The sequence below is a fragment of the Pseudocercospora fijiensis genome (assembly GCF_000340215.1).
Source record: "Pseudocercospora fijiensis CIRAD86 unplaced genomic scaffold MYCFIscaffold_7, whole genome shotgun sequence".
NCBI classification, from domain to species: Eukaryota; Fungi; Ascomycota; class Dothideomycetes; order Mycosphaerellales; family Mycosphaerellaceae; genus Pseudocercospora; species Pseudocercospora fijiensis.
The window spans coordinates 3,305,887-3,321,587 of NW_006921538.1; the positions used below are offsets into that span (position 1 = coordinate 3,305,887).

Here is a 15,701-nt window from a genome sequence, read left to right on the forward strand (position 1 = left end):
GGGAGGACTAAGCAGTCTTCCTAAGAGCCTTATTAACTTCGCCTACGGTAGATAAGAGCGTACTAAGTAGGTCTCTTCGTTCGTTAATAAGTACAAGGTCCGTCGTTAAGGCGCCGAGCATCTTTCTCGCACTATAATCTATCGTATGTCTACCGCTAGCAAGAAGGTAGGCAAGCAGTTGCTTAACTTATCCTTTACGCTTAACGACTTTACGACAGCCTACTAGAAGAAGTACTACGATGCGATTGTCTAGGTCGATCTTAACGTATAGACAACTAAGGACCTACTAAAGGAGAAGGGCTGTCGCATTAATAGTATAGGCTTTATTGTTAAAGGTTAAGAGGCGCCTATCGTTAATGTTCTTAAACGTAAGGCTCTTTGCCTAGAAACGGAGGCCGATACGGCTACTAGTCTCGCGCTCGCTACGGAGATATAGGCTAAGGATCGTCGCTCGACCCGTAACTATAAGGTCCCTTAAGAAGTTTAAGACGAGCGCGCTAAGGCCGAAGCAGCGCGTAAGAAGGCATTATATGCTCGCTAGGCCCTCCGTAAGGCTACTAAGAAATACAGCGCTCCTTCTAGTACCGACTATAGTACTAACTATAGTACTGACTATAGTAACTCGGATGTTAATATGCTAGATACACTACTAGAAGATGTCTCCTCCGAAGGCTCCTTTAGCGAGCGTAGAAATAGAGGCTTCTCGCTAATCCTGTTAACTAAGAACATTTGCGGTTCTTGTAAGGGCGACTCTATCGCGCACCTTATTACCGACATCGATATAGTTCCTAAAGCCGCAATAGGCGAAGCCCCTACCGCCCTCTCTATTTGTTAATAGCTCGACGACCTTAGCAAGCTAGGAGAAGAGCCGTTCTCTATATATACCAACTATATTAAGAAGGCCGCTAAGGTCTGTAGTCTCTATGCTAGTGCTAAGGCGAGTGTCCTCGTCGGTCGCCTATTAAAGATTAGTCGCGAGGTTCCTAATTAAGACGCCTTCGCTGCCCTTAAGGCTAATTAGGCCTATGCTAACTAGTTTCCTAGACGCCCTATTGCCGCCCCGACATCTCTAGGACTCTACGCGTTCAACCCTACTAGTACTATTACTCGCGCCCTTACGCTAACGGATCGCTAGAGCAAGTTCGTTACCGGCATTCTTAGCTAAGGCACCTCCTTCGATCGCTTTCGCTAGACTAGCAATGCTATCTTCCCTTAAGTCTTTAGTTAGTTATAAGAGCCTCGTAGAGCATATCTTCCTTTCCTTATCGACCTAATGTAGGAAGAGTTTGAGATATACCTTTAGTATATACGTAACATGCCTAAGTCTAAGCAAGAAGGCCGCAATGCCCTTTAAACTTATAGTATAAGCAACTAAATCGTCCGCTAGTACCCTACCCTATAGCTCTTAGCTGTCGCCCTTCGACCTAATTACGTATACGAGCTTATCTCCGTCCCTAAGCCTACTAAGTTCTTTAAGGTTAGCGGTACTTACGAAAACTATCCTTCTAAGGAGTCTACTCGTCTCGGACAAGATATAGTTAAGCTCGCAGCTAGCGAGGGTGCTAGTTACCTACGCATTAAGGTCTGTCTTATATCTAAGGATGAGACTAGCTGCTCTACTATTATCGAAGGTATGTATTAGCCCGAGGTCTTTGCGAACTAGGTTGAGAAGCTTAAGGCTCGTAGCCTAGTCCTACTAAGCAAGATCGGTAAGCTTACTAATAAGCACCTTACCGACGACGACCTCGACTATATATTCGATAGTTAGCCTAATAGTAAGGGGCGCAAGGCGGAGTAGATCCTTAACCTTCTAAAGGAGTACGAGGTCTCTGTTTAGATGCCGCACCTACTATATAGTAATCTAAAGACCGAGAGTAACCGTATATTAATTAACCTAGGCTACTCTCGCGTTATTAATAGCACTAAGGTTAAGGGTTACGAGAACTTAACAGTCTCCTAGGTTGCTAAAGCGTACCGCAATCTAACCGCCCTCCCGGCCTCTAACTCCTTCGTACTATTCGCTTTCCCTACGGCGATCTTAGTCGAAGGCCTCGGCTATATCTCCGACGCTCTAGTTAGTAGGATTCCTTAGTTAAGTTACGTTGTTTAGAACGAAGTTAAACAGATCCTCTAGCTTAATAACGAGGGACTTAAGGAATATCTATATAATTAGGAGAATGCTGCGACGGAAAAGGCTATTAACCTCCTCGTTAATTAAGCTTTCTATAAGGGATAGTACTTCGGTGCTAATAGCTTTAACGCATACGGAGGAGATTTCGAGAGCCGACTAGCAGATAAGGTTATTGCTAGTAAGGATTACGGTGTATTAAAGCAGCAGTAAGTTAGCGTAGTAGATTAGATGCTTAGGAAGTTGATTTTGTATATTAATAGAATCTAGGAACAATGCTACCCTAGGGGTGTTATTGCGGAGTCTCTAAAAGATGGCCTTAGCTAAGATGCCTAAGGTTACTATATAACTGTTTGTTTTAAGCGCGCAATGTGAAGCGTATCTAGTTAGATACGAAGAAAGGGAGGGATATTAGCTAGTAACCGGCCCTACACACCTAGGCTAAGTTTTGAGCCTATATAAGAGGCCTCCTTCTATATTATAGATAGAGCACTAACCTCGTATAGCACATTGTTTATATTACACTTCTACAATGCCTATGTTGCAGGGCTCTAGTCTTTAGCCTAAGTAACCGTCTTATTATCCTATTATACTAAACATAGCTGCCTATATTGCTATAGGTCATATTACCCTTAGTGGCCTATACTATTACTGCAGGTAGTAGTAGTGGTTTTAGTTTCCGTCCTTTATCTATTATACTATCTATAACACCTTCTATATATCCCTCCTTAAACTATACTACTAGCGCGAAGGCGATAAAGCGCCTGCTAAGTTAGAAGAAGTCTTAGCCGATAGCAAAGAGCTATAGTCTATAGAACGTATCCTATAGTACTGGACTAGGAAAGGCAAGAAGGAGTACCTATTAAGATAGCAAGGCTATTTACCTAAATAGGACTCGTAGGAAGCTAAAGGTTCCTTTAAGGATATAGCTAAGCTATTAGACGAGTATTAGACTAGCGTAAAGAATAAGAAGAAGGCTAAAAGCTCGTAATATTACTAAGGCTTAGGATTAATGCTATCCCCGGGGTGCTATTAGCTAACTAATTAGAGGCAAGCAATTGTTAGCAATAAGAGACAATAGGACTATACTACTATAGAATCCACCTCTTTACTAGCGCACCCTATAGGTCCCCCTCTTATTCCTTCCTTCTAACGAGGCCTCGAAGCCTAGGCGATCGGCGAAGGCGGCGCGCGCGTAAACGGATAGTGTTAGTAATAATAATAATGCCAACGGCGTTACGCTCGTACTAAATAGCGACACGGCCGGCGCGGCTATATTAGTAACAGTATTACGGAGTGTATTGCTATTTGAGAGAGGAAGGGTATAGCTATATTAGTAACGGTGTCGCCGAGTTGTTATTAGTTAAAGAAGGAAATTAGAAGCAAGGTAAAGTTAGCGCTAAGACGACTAGCGCCGCCGTTATTAATATATCAGAGTCTAGAGGTGCAGGCTGAGGCTTAGCGCTAAGACTTACGTGACTTCTAGCCTATAAGTGCGCCCGAGATCTGTGCTTATTAAGCGCGGATACTTCCGATCTTTTGTCGCGGCGTAAGACGCTAGTAAACGGGCGCACTAGTGCAGCGGTCTGACACAGTATCCGCGCTTAACGGTCTACAGGTTCAACGGTCGCGCGTTCGATTCTCGGCGAGTCGGCGCACGCTTATTGGCCGACTAGGCTGATCCTCGGTAGACGCGGCTTCGGAGGCGCCTGATTGCCTCAGGCGCGCGACTCTGCTGCAGGCGCACCTGCCTTGGAGGGGTCGACTTATAGGCAGTTGAAAAAACGTCGCTACACCGTCGTGTGTGCAAGTTCAGATTGCGACAGTTGTTTGATTGGCTGCCTCGAGTGTGGGGTATGCCAAGGCGTTGCCTGGCTGCATGTTCGGGTGCGGGGTATGCCAAGAAGACGTTCGTTGCCCGGCTGCATGTGAGGGTGCGGGGTATAACGTCATAGGCTGCGGGGGCCGCAGCCAAGAAGAGGGAAGCGCGTATTAGAGTCCAGAGGTGTAGGCTGAGGCTTAGCGCCAAGACTCACGTGACTTCTAGCCTATAAGTGCGCCCGAGATCTGTGCTCATTAAGCGCGGATACTTCCGATCTTTTGTCGCGGCGTAAGACGCTAGTAAACGGGCGCACTAGTGCAGCGGTCTGACATAATATTACCTGCTCGCTACTATTGTTAACCTTACCTGCACTACGAGCCTAAAGCACTACACTAACTAAGTTAAAAGATTGAACCTGTTAAAGGTTTAATCAAAACTTTAAGACTAAGTTAAAATATTAAGGCTTAAAAGACTAAGTTAATAGACTAACTAAGGGCAAAACTATAGAGCTAAGCTAGCCGAGGTCGATCTTGCGGACAATAGGTTACTCCTCGATCTATCTAACCCTTTAAGCGAGGCGAACCTCTACTACTGCACTTATAATAGCCTTTACCTATAGAAACTAGACGAGCTGTGTTTTTTAAAAGATAAGATAAGATTGACAATTAAAGGCTACTAAACCTAACCAATTAGGGCTAGTAAAACTACGATAGTAAATAATAGTCCTCGTAATAATAAGAACAACCCTCGGAACGGACAAACCCTCGGAGCGGACATTTCTAGGTCTTTTAAGAGTAGACGCAAAGAACTTAGTACGACATTACTTAGAACGGAGGTAGTGCTATAATACCTCGTACGTCTACCTATTATAGTAGGGAAGACGCGCTCGTATTATAATTAGTCGATAGCCCTCAATTCTTATAGCTTTATATCCCTTTACTTTATTATATATAAGGATAGCGTAGTCGGAGTTAAACATTGTATTGTATTAGAAGTGAGGTTTAATATAGTTATATAATTAGGTAGTTAAGTGTTTAATTTAGCGCGGCTAAGCAGCTTATTAGACTTGCTAAGTTAGTAGTAATAGAGGTCGAGATTAGAATATAGATAGGCTACGAGGGCGCGGCCTTTAGAAGGGAAGCGTATATTAGAGGCTATATGTAATTGGCATGTAACTAGGCTAAGTGAAGCTAGGGTCTTAGTGCCTTAGGCAGGGCTTAGCGCTTAGCAATAGGCTAACTTGCCTGCCTTCCTCCCTCTCCTCCTAGTTCCTTATCGAATACTACTTATACCTACTACTACCCTATCTACCTGCTAACATAACCCTTCTTACATATAAGCAGGCGATATTGTGTCTTATCTATAGGCTTCGTAAGCCTCTCGAAGTGCTAGATCTAGTAGAAGGCCCTATCGTCGTTTAAATAACTAGACTTAGTTACTCTAACTAGATAGTGCGCTAGCAATTTATTAAACTATGCTTCTAGTAAGACCTTGCCTTGTGCTAGAAGCATTAGCTTAATGTATCGTCTATAAGCGTTAACGGCTTCTACTAAAGTTATATGCTTCCGATAGGTGTTAGTTATAGCCTATAAGCGGCGCTTTAGGTCTATTATAACTACCTATTCTATGCCTCTAATTCTAATCTAGAAGCTAGTCTCGTCTATATTCTAGCAGTTATCGAGAGTAATCTTATAGGTCTATATTAAGCTATATAGCTTCTTAAACTAAGCACCGATAAACTAAGGGTCGTATACTTCCTTCCGTACTACTTCGATATTCTTCCGCTTAATCTCTTTAACCCTATTCTTCTACATTTATCTCTTATGCTATATCTTACTTAATAGCTTAAATAAAGCCTGTTTATTATCTAGGAGGCCTCTTCGTATAATTAACTCGGCGGTAGCGCGGATTAGTAATATAGGAAGGCTTAGGTCTATCTGTTCTCGAGAACGGTAGTATTCGAGAAAAGCGAAGCTTTAAAATAGATTAAGTCGAGCGTATAAAGCGGTACGGTTACTACGGCTACTATAGCTATTATAGCGGTAGTAGAGGCGAGAATATATATCTTTATATCGGTTATCGCGGTACTATACCTTTAGGTCGACGAGTGCTTAGTAGGTGCGCTTATATACTTGTATTTTAGTCAATTCGATCGCGACTCGGGCGTCTTTATAACGATTCTCGGTAGTAGATTTTTGCTAGGGCTATATAACGCGTTTCTTCGACTTTCGCTTTCCTAATAGCATTGTAATAGTATTAAATAATTTATTTAATGCAGTATATGTAAATTTACGGATAGGTGATAGGTTTAGAAGATAGTTTACGAATAGGTATAGACCGCTCGCTTCGCGAGCGGCATGTGACTCCACCAAAGCCGCGGATATATGCTCTCATCAACATGTCACGTTTCAGTTCAGTCCTGTTTGAAGCAAGGAGTGCCAAGTCACGCATGTGGAATTTTGTGTCGGCCTTTTTGCATGCACCATTCACTATACTACATGATGTTTCGTCACACGTTTTGAAGATGTGATGGTCGTCGCGGATCGGGATGGATGTTTGTGCCTTTCTTAGAAGGTTGTTTGTCACGAGGCATCTCTCATCATGAGAGGCAGCATTATTATTACCATTCTGAATACTCAGAGGTCGCTGGCCAAAATTCGAGGCTTCCCTTCCCGGTCCGAAGAAAAAGAAAACGGTGGATTGAACTCACTGCAGGGCAGGGCAGGGCGTTCTGTCCTCCACCTCCATATGACTGCAGTGCAGGGAGAAACACTACACTGACACTGACACATTAGCTCGGTTTCACATGGAAGCACTGCATGCCTTCTTCCCGCAGCACATTGGTTCGCCCTCATCAGCTTCAAACTCCGTCGATCGTGTCGGCCCGGCGTTTTGGACACGGCACGACCGGATCTACCTTCGACACTACGACGCTTTCCTGCAGTGATATCACGTCCGCACCTCACACCCCTACCGTTGGGTGTACTGTAGCAGATATGATGATGTCGTGTCGTGCCTCCTCCTCCCCCCCTTCTGCTGCTGTACAACGTCTCCGCTTGATTCCTTCTTCCACGATATTTGTTTGCACAGAAACCGAGCTGGGCTCGGTTGTGTTGGAGAGAACGACTGCGGCCGCTTTCTTGTTTTTATCGTCGATACTAAGGTACTCCTGCAGGCTGGTCTGTTTTCTGCAGCTTTTCAAGTCCCACGTCAGCCCAGTGGACCTGATTTCCGGATTGCACAGCTCTTTGCATGCTGAAGGAGCTGCACCTTCGCTTATCTATTTTCGAACCTCGAAGCTTGCTTTCATCGCGCGGGCCGCGCATGCAACATTCACGACAACGAACGAAGATGCCAATTTCGACTTTTCGAGCGGTTATTGTTGTAGCATAAGTTTCTGCTGCCTTGCTGGATGTATAAGCCAAAGTTGCCGAAGATGAGAGATCGACGGAATACCAATTTGTCAATTTCTTCGACAGATTCCACCAATTCTGCGGTGTCTTCTAGATCTGCAAGAGACAGTCTCAATGAGAAGCGTCACTCCAGCCCGCCGCCGCCGCCGCCGCATTCTCCGACCTTGCCTGCTCCTGTGATAAGCAGAATCAAAGCACAGCCAGTATGGAGGCGATCAATGGCGCTCAGGCTGGTATTGTTGGGTTGTGCTGTGTTCTTGCTGTGGCGCAACATCTTTGGGCGGCCATGGGCGGAGACTCGAGTGGAAAGGCCAGTCGAGCAGACCGAGGGTCAGACAGAATGGGTTGCTGGTAACGATCTGCCTGGCGAACCTACAGCATTAGTGGTGACCGACCCGACTGGCAACGAAAAATGGACGATATCCATACCTCACAACTGGACATTTCCTCTGCCGAGCCGGTACTACAAGGATATGTGCTCTCAAGGCAATGCGTTGAGGAACAGCATGAACGTCGATCGAGGGCGAACGGGAAGCAGCCACTGGTGGCGTAAGTCCGCATATTTCTCAAAAGATCAAACATTCCTGGATGTGACCGATGCAGAGGATGTCGGCGCTCTTCCGAGATCAAAGGAGATCACCTCTAATGTCTGCGAGCGAAGCATGACGTTCGTCCTGGAGTCTGACGACGCCAGCTTCGGGCAGACTTTGCTGAGACTCTGGCTGACTTACGGATTGGCCAGGGAGGAAGGTAGAAGCTTCTTTCTGGATGACTCGAGATGGGCATGGGGAAGATATACCTCATACTTCGTTCCCATTGCGAAGCCGGCATGCTCCCGTCCTCCGGCGCACCACGTTGTACCTTGTCCGCACAGCGCGAAGCACCTAGTCGTCTCCTCGGCGACAATTCCATGGACATTTGGCTCCCCATTCCAGAAAGAATTTCAAGGTCACCATAAGCATGGACTCACTTCCCAGCGGCGCATTTTCGAGCTTATACGTACAGGGTACGAGAGCCTGTTTCATTTGACGGGTGAAGACGCCCTATACGCCGACTCGCGGATCGCCAAGTTCAAAGACGACGCTGAGCGGTCGAATGGTCTGCTTGTCGGTGTGCAAATCCGGCGCGGCGACCTGCATCCTTACGAATACCAATATAAAGGAGACTACCTACCTCTCGAGCGGTATGCAGATGCTGCACGATCCTGGCTGCAATCCCAACGAGGCGCCTCATCTGACATCGGAAGGAATTCGCCTGCGGACCTCGCCAGATCGTCTTTGGTGTTGGCTTCTGACGATCCAGATATTCTCGAAGATCCAGAACTACTCCAAGCTGCCTCGCCACTTGTGATCCAAAAGGCACAGACTCGGATCCAGCTCGCTACCAAGGCGACTCTCGACCTGACATCACCTGTGCGACCTCCGCGGGAGCCAGGTTCAGCGTACGTGAAGCACATGGACGAGAATACCGGTTGGGAAGGTGGCTTCTACCGCGCGTTGTTCTTCTCGTTGGGCGGTGCCAAAGCCGGCGATAACAAGACGCTGCCTGAACAAGCTCTTCGGTTGCGAAACTTGGTTGGTAGAGCATATTTGTTGGACTTGGCAGTGCTCGGCGAGAGTGACGGCGTGGTCTGCGCAGTCAGCAGCGCCACCTGTCGTGCATTGGCGGTAATGATGGGCTGGAATGCCTTGGTCGAAGGAAGATTTGTCAATGTGGACGACCATCGGACTTGGTCCTGGGACAGCCAGAGATAGAGGGGCTTGATTCCTCGCAAGCGATGTCCAGCGCCCGCTCGACTGGACGTTCGTACACTTTTCCTGATTAGCATAGCGGCTGGCGTCACACAAGATACCCCTTGATAATGAATTGTCTTTTTTTGTGAGAGTGCCGGTGCATAGTGTTCAATCTTTCCAACGTTGCCACAATTCTGGAATTCTAGCGCTGGCTGTCTTGCTGATACACATGGCAGGATCTACTTCTTTGATGCCGTCTACGCCAATCATGCCGAGTGCAGCGAGCCCAAGGCAACTGTGATATAGATCTGGCAAATCGCCAGGAAACTTGCCGAAGCCGCCCAGGGCTGGATGCTGTGTCTTACCCAGCAAATATCGCTTCAGTGCAATGTGATTGAAAAGTCGAGGTTGATCCATCATGAAGAACGACGCGCCTGCCCACCACGCGTAGCAAGTGTCTGCAGCCTTGTTCATGCGGCCGTTCATGCCCGCTTCCTGTGGCTCTGGGCCAAACGGCGCAGTTGGTATCGACTTGTCAGGACTCTGGTGAAGTTCGCCAGCCATGGGATCAGGCTCCACGCTGCCTTTGGGCACACCATCTTGATGTGGAGCATCTTCAGGCACTTCTGCTTCGGGCCCATCTGTGGCCGCAGCATCGACATCGACTTCATCCTCAGGTTCTTCCATGTCGGTCTGTCTTTCCACAAGCCAGCGGATTGTCATGTTTGGATCGCTAGGGCCATGGTGCCTGCTCTTGTCCAGACTTGCTGTTGCTGGGGTCTGCAATCGGTTTACAAAGTTCAGTGCTCCAAGGGCGCAGAACTCGTAGCCGGCGTGCGGCTCGTGGAAAGGTTGATCTGCTATGCCACCATCATATGACTGTGAATTGTATTAGCGACATGTCTGGCCTCGTACATTCAAGCTCCCACCTCGGCCAAAGTGATGCATCGAACAAGCGCGTCAATATCAATGTCATCAATCATCGCATGATCAATCTTCAGCGGCCCTTCCGTGTCGCCTCGGAGGATGTAGCGGATGCCTGCTGCACAATAGCCAAAGCGAGGGTCCATGCCGCCTTCCACATTACCGTCTACCAGAGTCTCCCCGAATGAGCCATCGTCACGCTGCATCTTCTGGATCCATTCTAGAGTCTTCCTGCGCTTCACACGCTCGAGATCATCTCCGCTGGCCAACAAAGCGGAAAGGGCAAAATAGGTGGCAGGCACATTGGCCGGATCCCACTTGGCATTGGATCCATTCCGCAATGCACCAAAGTCGGTGCCGGGCCACATGCGAAAGCCACCATCAGGATGCTGGCAGTGGTAGATCCAGTTGATATAATCGTTCCGTTCTTGCTCGTGCGCGACGACCGTCCACGAGTCAAGAAGGTCCAGTGCCGACAGGATGAAGAAAGCGAGATACATGCGATTGCTCTCGTTGCCCGTGTAGTGATGTGGCAGGTATGTCTTCAAACATCGCGTCCAGTATGCCACATGCCTCGCCTGCGCTTCCAGAGTCAGCAAGCATGTTTCCGCGAGATGGCGTCAGAGATTCACCTTGGCCAGCACAGGCTCGGGCTCGGCAGACACACCGTCGCCCATGGCAGCGAGCAGAGCGGAGGCGAAGGCTTGGCAGATCCATGCACATGCGATGTGCTTGCAGCAACGCCGCCTCCCAAACGCCGTCGCCGTCGCCGTCGCCGTGGCCGTGGTGACCTCGCAGGTGGATTGTGCTTGGTCCTCACCAAAGTCTCCGCCACCAGGAGAACACAGCGTAAGTCCGAGATGAATTTAGAGTTTCGCTTGCGGCCCTTATCGATAGAGAGCCGCCATGTGCTGCCTCGCCTATCAACCATCGCTCCATCTCCACCACCACCACCACACTTCAACCCATCTTTCTCTCGTTACACCTTTTCCTTCGCCAAAGCGTCGCTCGCCAGACGTCCGACGATGGCGCCTCGACGAGAGCATGTTGTGACAACCGTCTTCTCCACTCAGGTCCAGTCTCACGACCACAGGTCCATCCTGGTCGAGGCCGGAGCCTTCACCCCAACGCGCTGGTTTCTCGAGCATGGCGCGCGACCCAACAAGAATCAGGAAGAGGACGGCGAGCCGCCAAAGAAGCGACGAAAGGTTCAGCCAATAGAACCCCCGACACCGGTTGCTGAAGAAGTTCCACTGTTCGATGTCGCCATCGATCTGCACTTTCCAGAATCTGTCAATTCAAAATCGGCCTCACCTTCCACTGTACGCGAAGATGTCGACTTTGAGGGAATGCCCAGCCTTCCTGTGGCACTATATGGCATCGAGACGGATCGGGAGGGCACGAGGCTGAGGCTTAGTCTGCCCCAAGGCAGGAAACCGGTCTTGCTCATCGAGTGCGGCGAGGTCCCGGAGAAGGTTCTCGCATTATTGCGCAGCATTGCTCTACCCGTTCAGCCGAGAGCCACCACATCCAGACAACAAGATCGACCGGCGTCTCTGACCTCATGCTCTCTCACTCGCTCGGCCGGACCCACCTTCACTGTGGTGCGTCTGCATGCATCTCTGAAATGGCGATCTGGGTTCTCTGCCTTCCCAGCTGGAGCTCCTGTCGGCGCTGCACGTGTCTATCCAGACTATCAGATACTACTTGACGCATATCCGGACGCCGAGCGAGAAGCCTTCGACCACAGTCAGCCATTTACCCCGCAAGATTTTTACGAAGGTGTCCACGCACCTTCCAAGGACGTAGATACACCCGAGCACCTGTATCGGGACGTTCTGGAGTCAGATCTGTATCCATTTCAGAAGCGAGCTGTGACTTGGATGCTGAATCGTGAGAGCGTTGGGCCTTCGCGTGACGTCTCACCGTTCACAGATGCGGGCATTCAGGCTAAAGATGATCCAATGCCAGACACGAGATTCTTCCACCGAGTTATGGATGCTAGCGGTCAAGAATGCTGGGTGAACCATCTTCAAGGCGTTGTGAGCCGCATGCCTCCCCAGGATGGCGCTGCCAGACTTTCGGGCGGCTTGCTGGCTGAGGAAATGGGTCTCGGAAAGACAGTCGAGCTCATGGCACTTGTTGCCCTGAATACGCGACCAAGAATGTCTCCTGGCATGGTCTTTGATCGGAACTCGGGCACCAAGATCTCTCCATCGAAGGCCACCCTAATCGTGACCCCGAGCTCTTTGACTCAGCAGTGGAAGTCGGAACTTGAGCGCCATGCTCCCGACCTCAACATCTTTCATTATGAAGGCATTTCTACGGGTCACGGCAAGAAGAAAGATCGATCGGACGCGACAGTGATCCGAGAGCTCTGCGAGGAATACGATGTGGTCATCACGACATATCAGGTCTTGGGGCGGGAAATTCACTTTGCTGAAGATCCTCCTGATCGAGCTATGCGGCACGCAAGGAAGCACGAACGGAAGCGCAGCCCGCTAGTGCAGATTGAATGGTGGAGAGTGGTTCTTGACGAAGCCCAAATGGTAGAGAGTGGTGTCACAGCGGCTGCACGTGTCGCCTGTCGCTTACCACGAGTTCATTCCTGGGCAGTCTCTGGCACTCCGCTTCGCAAAGACGTCCAAGATCTACTTGGTCTACTGATCTTCCTGCGCTACGAACCATTCGCCAACAACGGGAAATTGTGGAGTCATCTAATCACCAATCATCGGCATCACTTTCGAAAGATATTCGGCGAGATTGCCCTTCGACACACAAAGGCACAAATCAGAGACGAGCTTCAACTGCCTCCGCAGAAGCGTGTAGTTGTCACTGTGCCTTTCTCCGTCATCGAACATCAGAACTATACCGAACTCTTCGATCAAATGTGCGAAGAGATTGGCCTGAACAAGAGTGGTGAGCCGATACGAGGTGATTGGGATCCGAGCGATCCTCGTACAACTGAAGCCATGCGCTCATGGCTAGTACGCTTAAGGCAGACCTGCTTGCATCCGCAAGTGGGTGGCAAGAACAGAAGAGCCCTGGGAAGAGGCACGAATCCGCTGCGTACGGTTGCGCAAGTGCTGGAACTTATGATCGAGCAGAACGAGACCAGTCTGCGTACGGAGGAGCGGACTCTGGCTGCTTCATCACTTCAACGTGCACACATACTCGGCAACAATCAGGCAGATCAGAATCGCTCACATCAGGCCCTGGAGATATACAATGCCGTGTTGTCCGACAGCGAGAAGTTGGTGCAAGAGGCGAGGTCACGTCTAGCAGCCGCAAAAGCTGCCGATCCTGGTGCCTCCAGTGACACCGAGAATGAAGACTCTGCTACTGAATCTACGCCTTTGATTGGCCGTCTGAAGAGCAATTTACGCACGGCATTGCAGGTGCAACATCAGGCCGCATTCTACGCTGCCACTTCGTACTATCAGATCAAAAGCAACGAAAGCTTGACAAAGGCAGATTCTGACGAGTTCAAGCAGCTTGAAGCGAAAGAGGTAGAACTGTACGAAACGGCCAAGATCATGCGAAAAGAATTGATGCGGGAGACATTTCGCAAGGCGGAAAGCTTCATGCGAAGACTCCGAGATCTCGACGCCGGGAACGTGAAGAAGTTCACTCAGCTGCCAAAAGTCACGGACCTACCAAGCACAGGCGGCATCGAGAGCAGACGTATTGTGGAGAAGAGCGACGAACTGTTTGATGTCATTCGAGAACAGGTCGCCGTGCTGAAAGAATGGCGAGCCAAGATGACTGACTTCCTGATCAAGCCATTGGTCGACACAGACGATGGCCTCGTTGAAATCACCGGTGACGAATACGAAGACTCTACGAAACAGCAAGATGAGCTCTACGTCTACTTCGATGCCTTTAAAGCTGTGCATGCCGATCTCAACGCTCTTATCACGAACGAGAGAACCTCGCTCATTGATCACGAAGTTAAGGAGGCTGTCAAGAGAGCGGAGTGGGTGCTTGATCCAGACCTACCCGTGGAGCAGAAGCCGGAAGAGGTCCATGCACCCCAACTGAAACTCGACCTCTACACCATCCGGAACAAGCTCAGAAGTCGCAGGAACATGGTCGGCTCGATACGTTCTCTCATTCAGGAGGCTCGCTCACTGGAGGTAACATCGCAATTCGGCGGCGGCTCTCGGTTGGCGACCGAAGGAGTGTTGATCCAAGGCCACATCGATGCGCTCCAAGCCGTCTTCTCTGCTTATACCAAGGCCCTCGCTGGTCTTGACAAAGAGCTGCAGCTCTTTCGCACGACACAAAACCAGCGAGTGGAATTTTACAAGCAGCTGCAGGATCTGTCGGACTCGGTCGCGCCATACAAGGACGAACTAGACACTAATCTTGATCAAGATGCGCTAGGCGTTGCAATGCAAAAGGAAGAGCAGTCCTCGAGCAAGCTTCAGCAGCTTCAGATGAAAGGACGTTTCCTGATTAACTTGAGGGAGGAGGACAGTGGGCAATCTGGACCAAGGACCTGTATCATCTGCATTTCCACTTTCGAACGCGGCGTACTCACGATCTGTGGCCATACCTTCTGCAAGGAATGTCTCCAACAATGGTTTCAACAAAAGCGGTGCTGTCCCACTTGCAAGCGCAAGCTTGGTGCTCACGATCTTCACGACATCACATTCAAGCCGCAGGAAATCCGTCTCCAGGAGGAGTCGGCCCAAGCCTCATCCCCGCAGTCACCTGGAAACACTGCTGCACCATCGACGAAATCCATCTACAGTGACGTGGACTCTCGTCTCATGGATGAGATCAAGTCGATTGACCTACCCACATCATATGGCACCAAGATCGATACCCTGGGAAGGCATCTTCACTGGATTCGCGACAATGATCCGGGCGCCAAGTCCATCATTTTCAGTCAGTATCGTGAATTTTTGGACGTGCTGGGAGGTGCGCTGAGAGATTTCAAGATCGGCTTCGCTCGCCTCGGCCGCTCCGGTGCTGTCGAAAAGTTCCGCAATGATGCCAGCATCGACTGCCTTCTTTTGGACGCGAAGACAGACTCCTCTGGCCTCACACTTGTCAACGCCACTCACGTCTTTGTATGTGAGCCTCTCATCCAGACAGCCGTGGAGCTTCAAGCCATTGCGCGTGTTCACCGAATTGGACAGACTAGGCCAACCACTGTGTGGATGTATCTCATCAATGACACAGTGGAGGAAGCAATCTATGAGACATCAGTGGCTCGCCGACTTGCTCACGTGCAGTCTCGCGAGCAAAGGCAGCGAGAGAGTCAGAAGAGCAGATCAGCGACACCAGCGCCGCTGCAGGAGAACGCGATAGATGCTGCAAACTCGGAAGAATTGCAATCGGCGCCGCTCACCAAGCTACTGGTTGCAGGAAAAAGCGGCGGAGAGATGGTGGCGAATGACGACCTCTGGCAGTGCCTCTTTGGCAAGGCGCAAAAGCTCACTCACAGTGCTGCAGCGCGACAGGAAATTGGTCGGCATCTACGAGCAGAGGCAGCAGAAGCGCGAGCTGGCGCCCAGGCACCAGCGCCAGGTCCAGATTCGAATGAGGCCGAGCGAGAAGCTTTACAGATCGTGAGAAGACACGAGGAATTGTGACGATGTTCGCGCATTTGCATCTGGGCGCCACATTTGATACATGTATAGCTTTGCGGTTTTGTGCATGATGACGGAATG

The 15,701-nt window shown here is 49.6% G+C and overlaps 3 protein-coding genes across 3 annotated transcripts; 2 read left to right on the forward strand and 1 right to left on the reverse strand.

The window, feature by feature from the left end:
* Nucleotides 1–7,581: 7,581 nt before the first annotated feature.
* On the forward strand, nucleotides 7,582–9,246 carry MYCFIDRAFT_216226 (uncharacterized protein; the record flags this gene model as incomplete). The annotated part of the gene is made up of 1 exon (XM_007931177.1): nucleotides 7,582–9,246. The coding sequence occupies one exon, from the start codon at nucleotides 7,582–7,584 to the stop codon at nucleotides 9,115–9,117; it is 1,536 nt and encodes a 511-aa protein (XP_007929368.1). The 3' UTR covers nucleotides 9,118–9,246.
* An 18-nt stretch (nucleotides 9,247–9,264) lies between these two features.
* MYCFIDRAFT_32005 (uncharacterized protein) lies at nucleotides 9,265–10,595 on the reverse strand (the record flags this gene model as incomplete). The annotated part of the gene is made up of 3 exons (XM_007930618.1): nucleotides 9,265–9,669; nucleotides 9,757–9,975; nucleotides 10,026–10,595. Coding segments are annotated over 3 exons (1,194 nt in total), but the record flags the coding sequence as incomplete, so codon positions are not given.
* Nucleotides 10,596–11,369: 774 nt separating this feature from the next.
* MYCFIDRAFT_198667 (uncharacterized protein) lies at nucleotides 11,370–15,623 on the forward strand (the record flags this gene model as incomplete). The annotated part of the gene is made up of 1 exon (XM_007931178.1): nucleotides 11,370–15,623. One exon carries the CDS (start codon nucleotides 11,370–11,372, stop codon nucleotides 15,621–15,623), a length of 4,254 nt encoding a protein of 1,417 aa, XP_007929369.1.
* Between the last annotated feature and the right edge of the window lie 78 nt (nucleotides 15,624–15,701).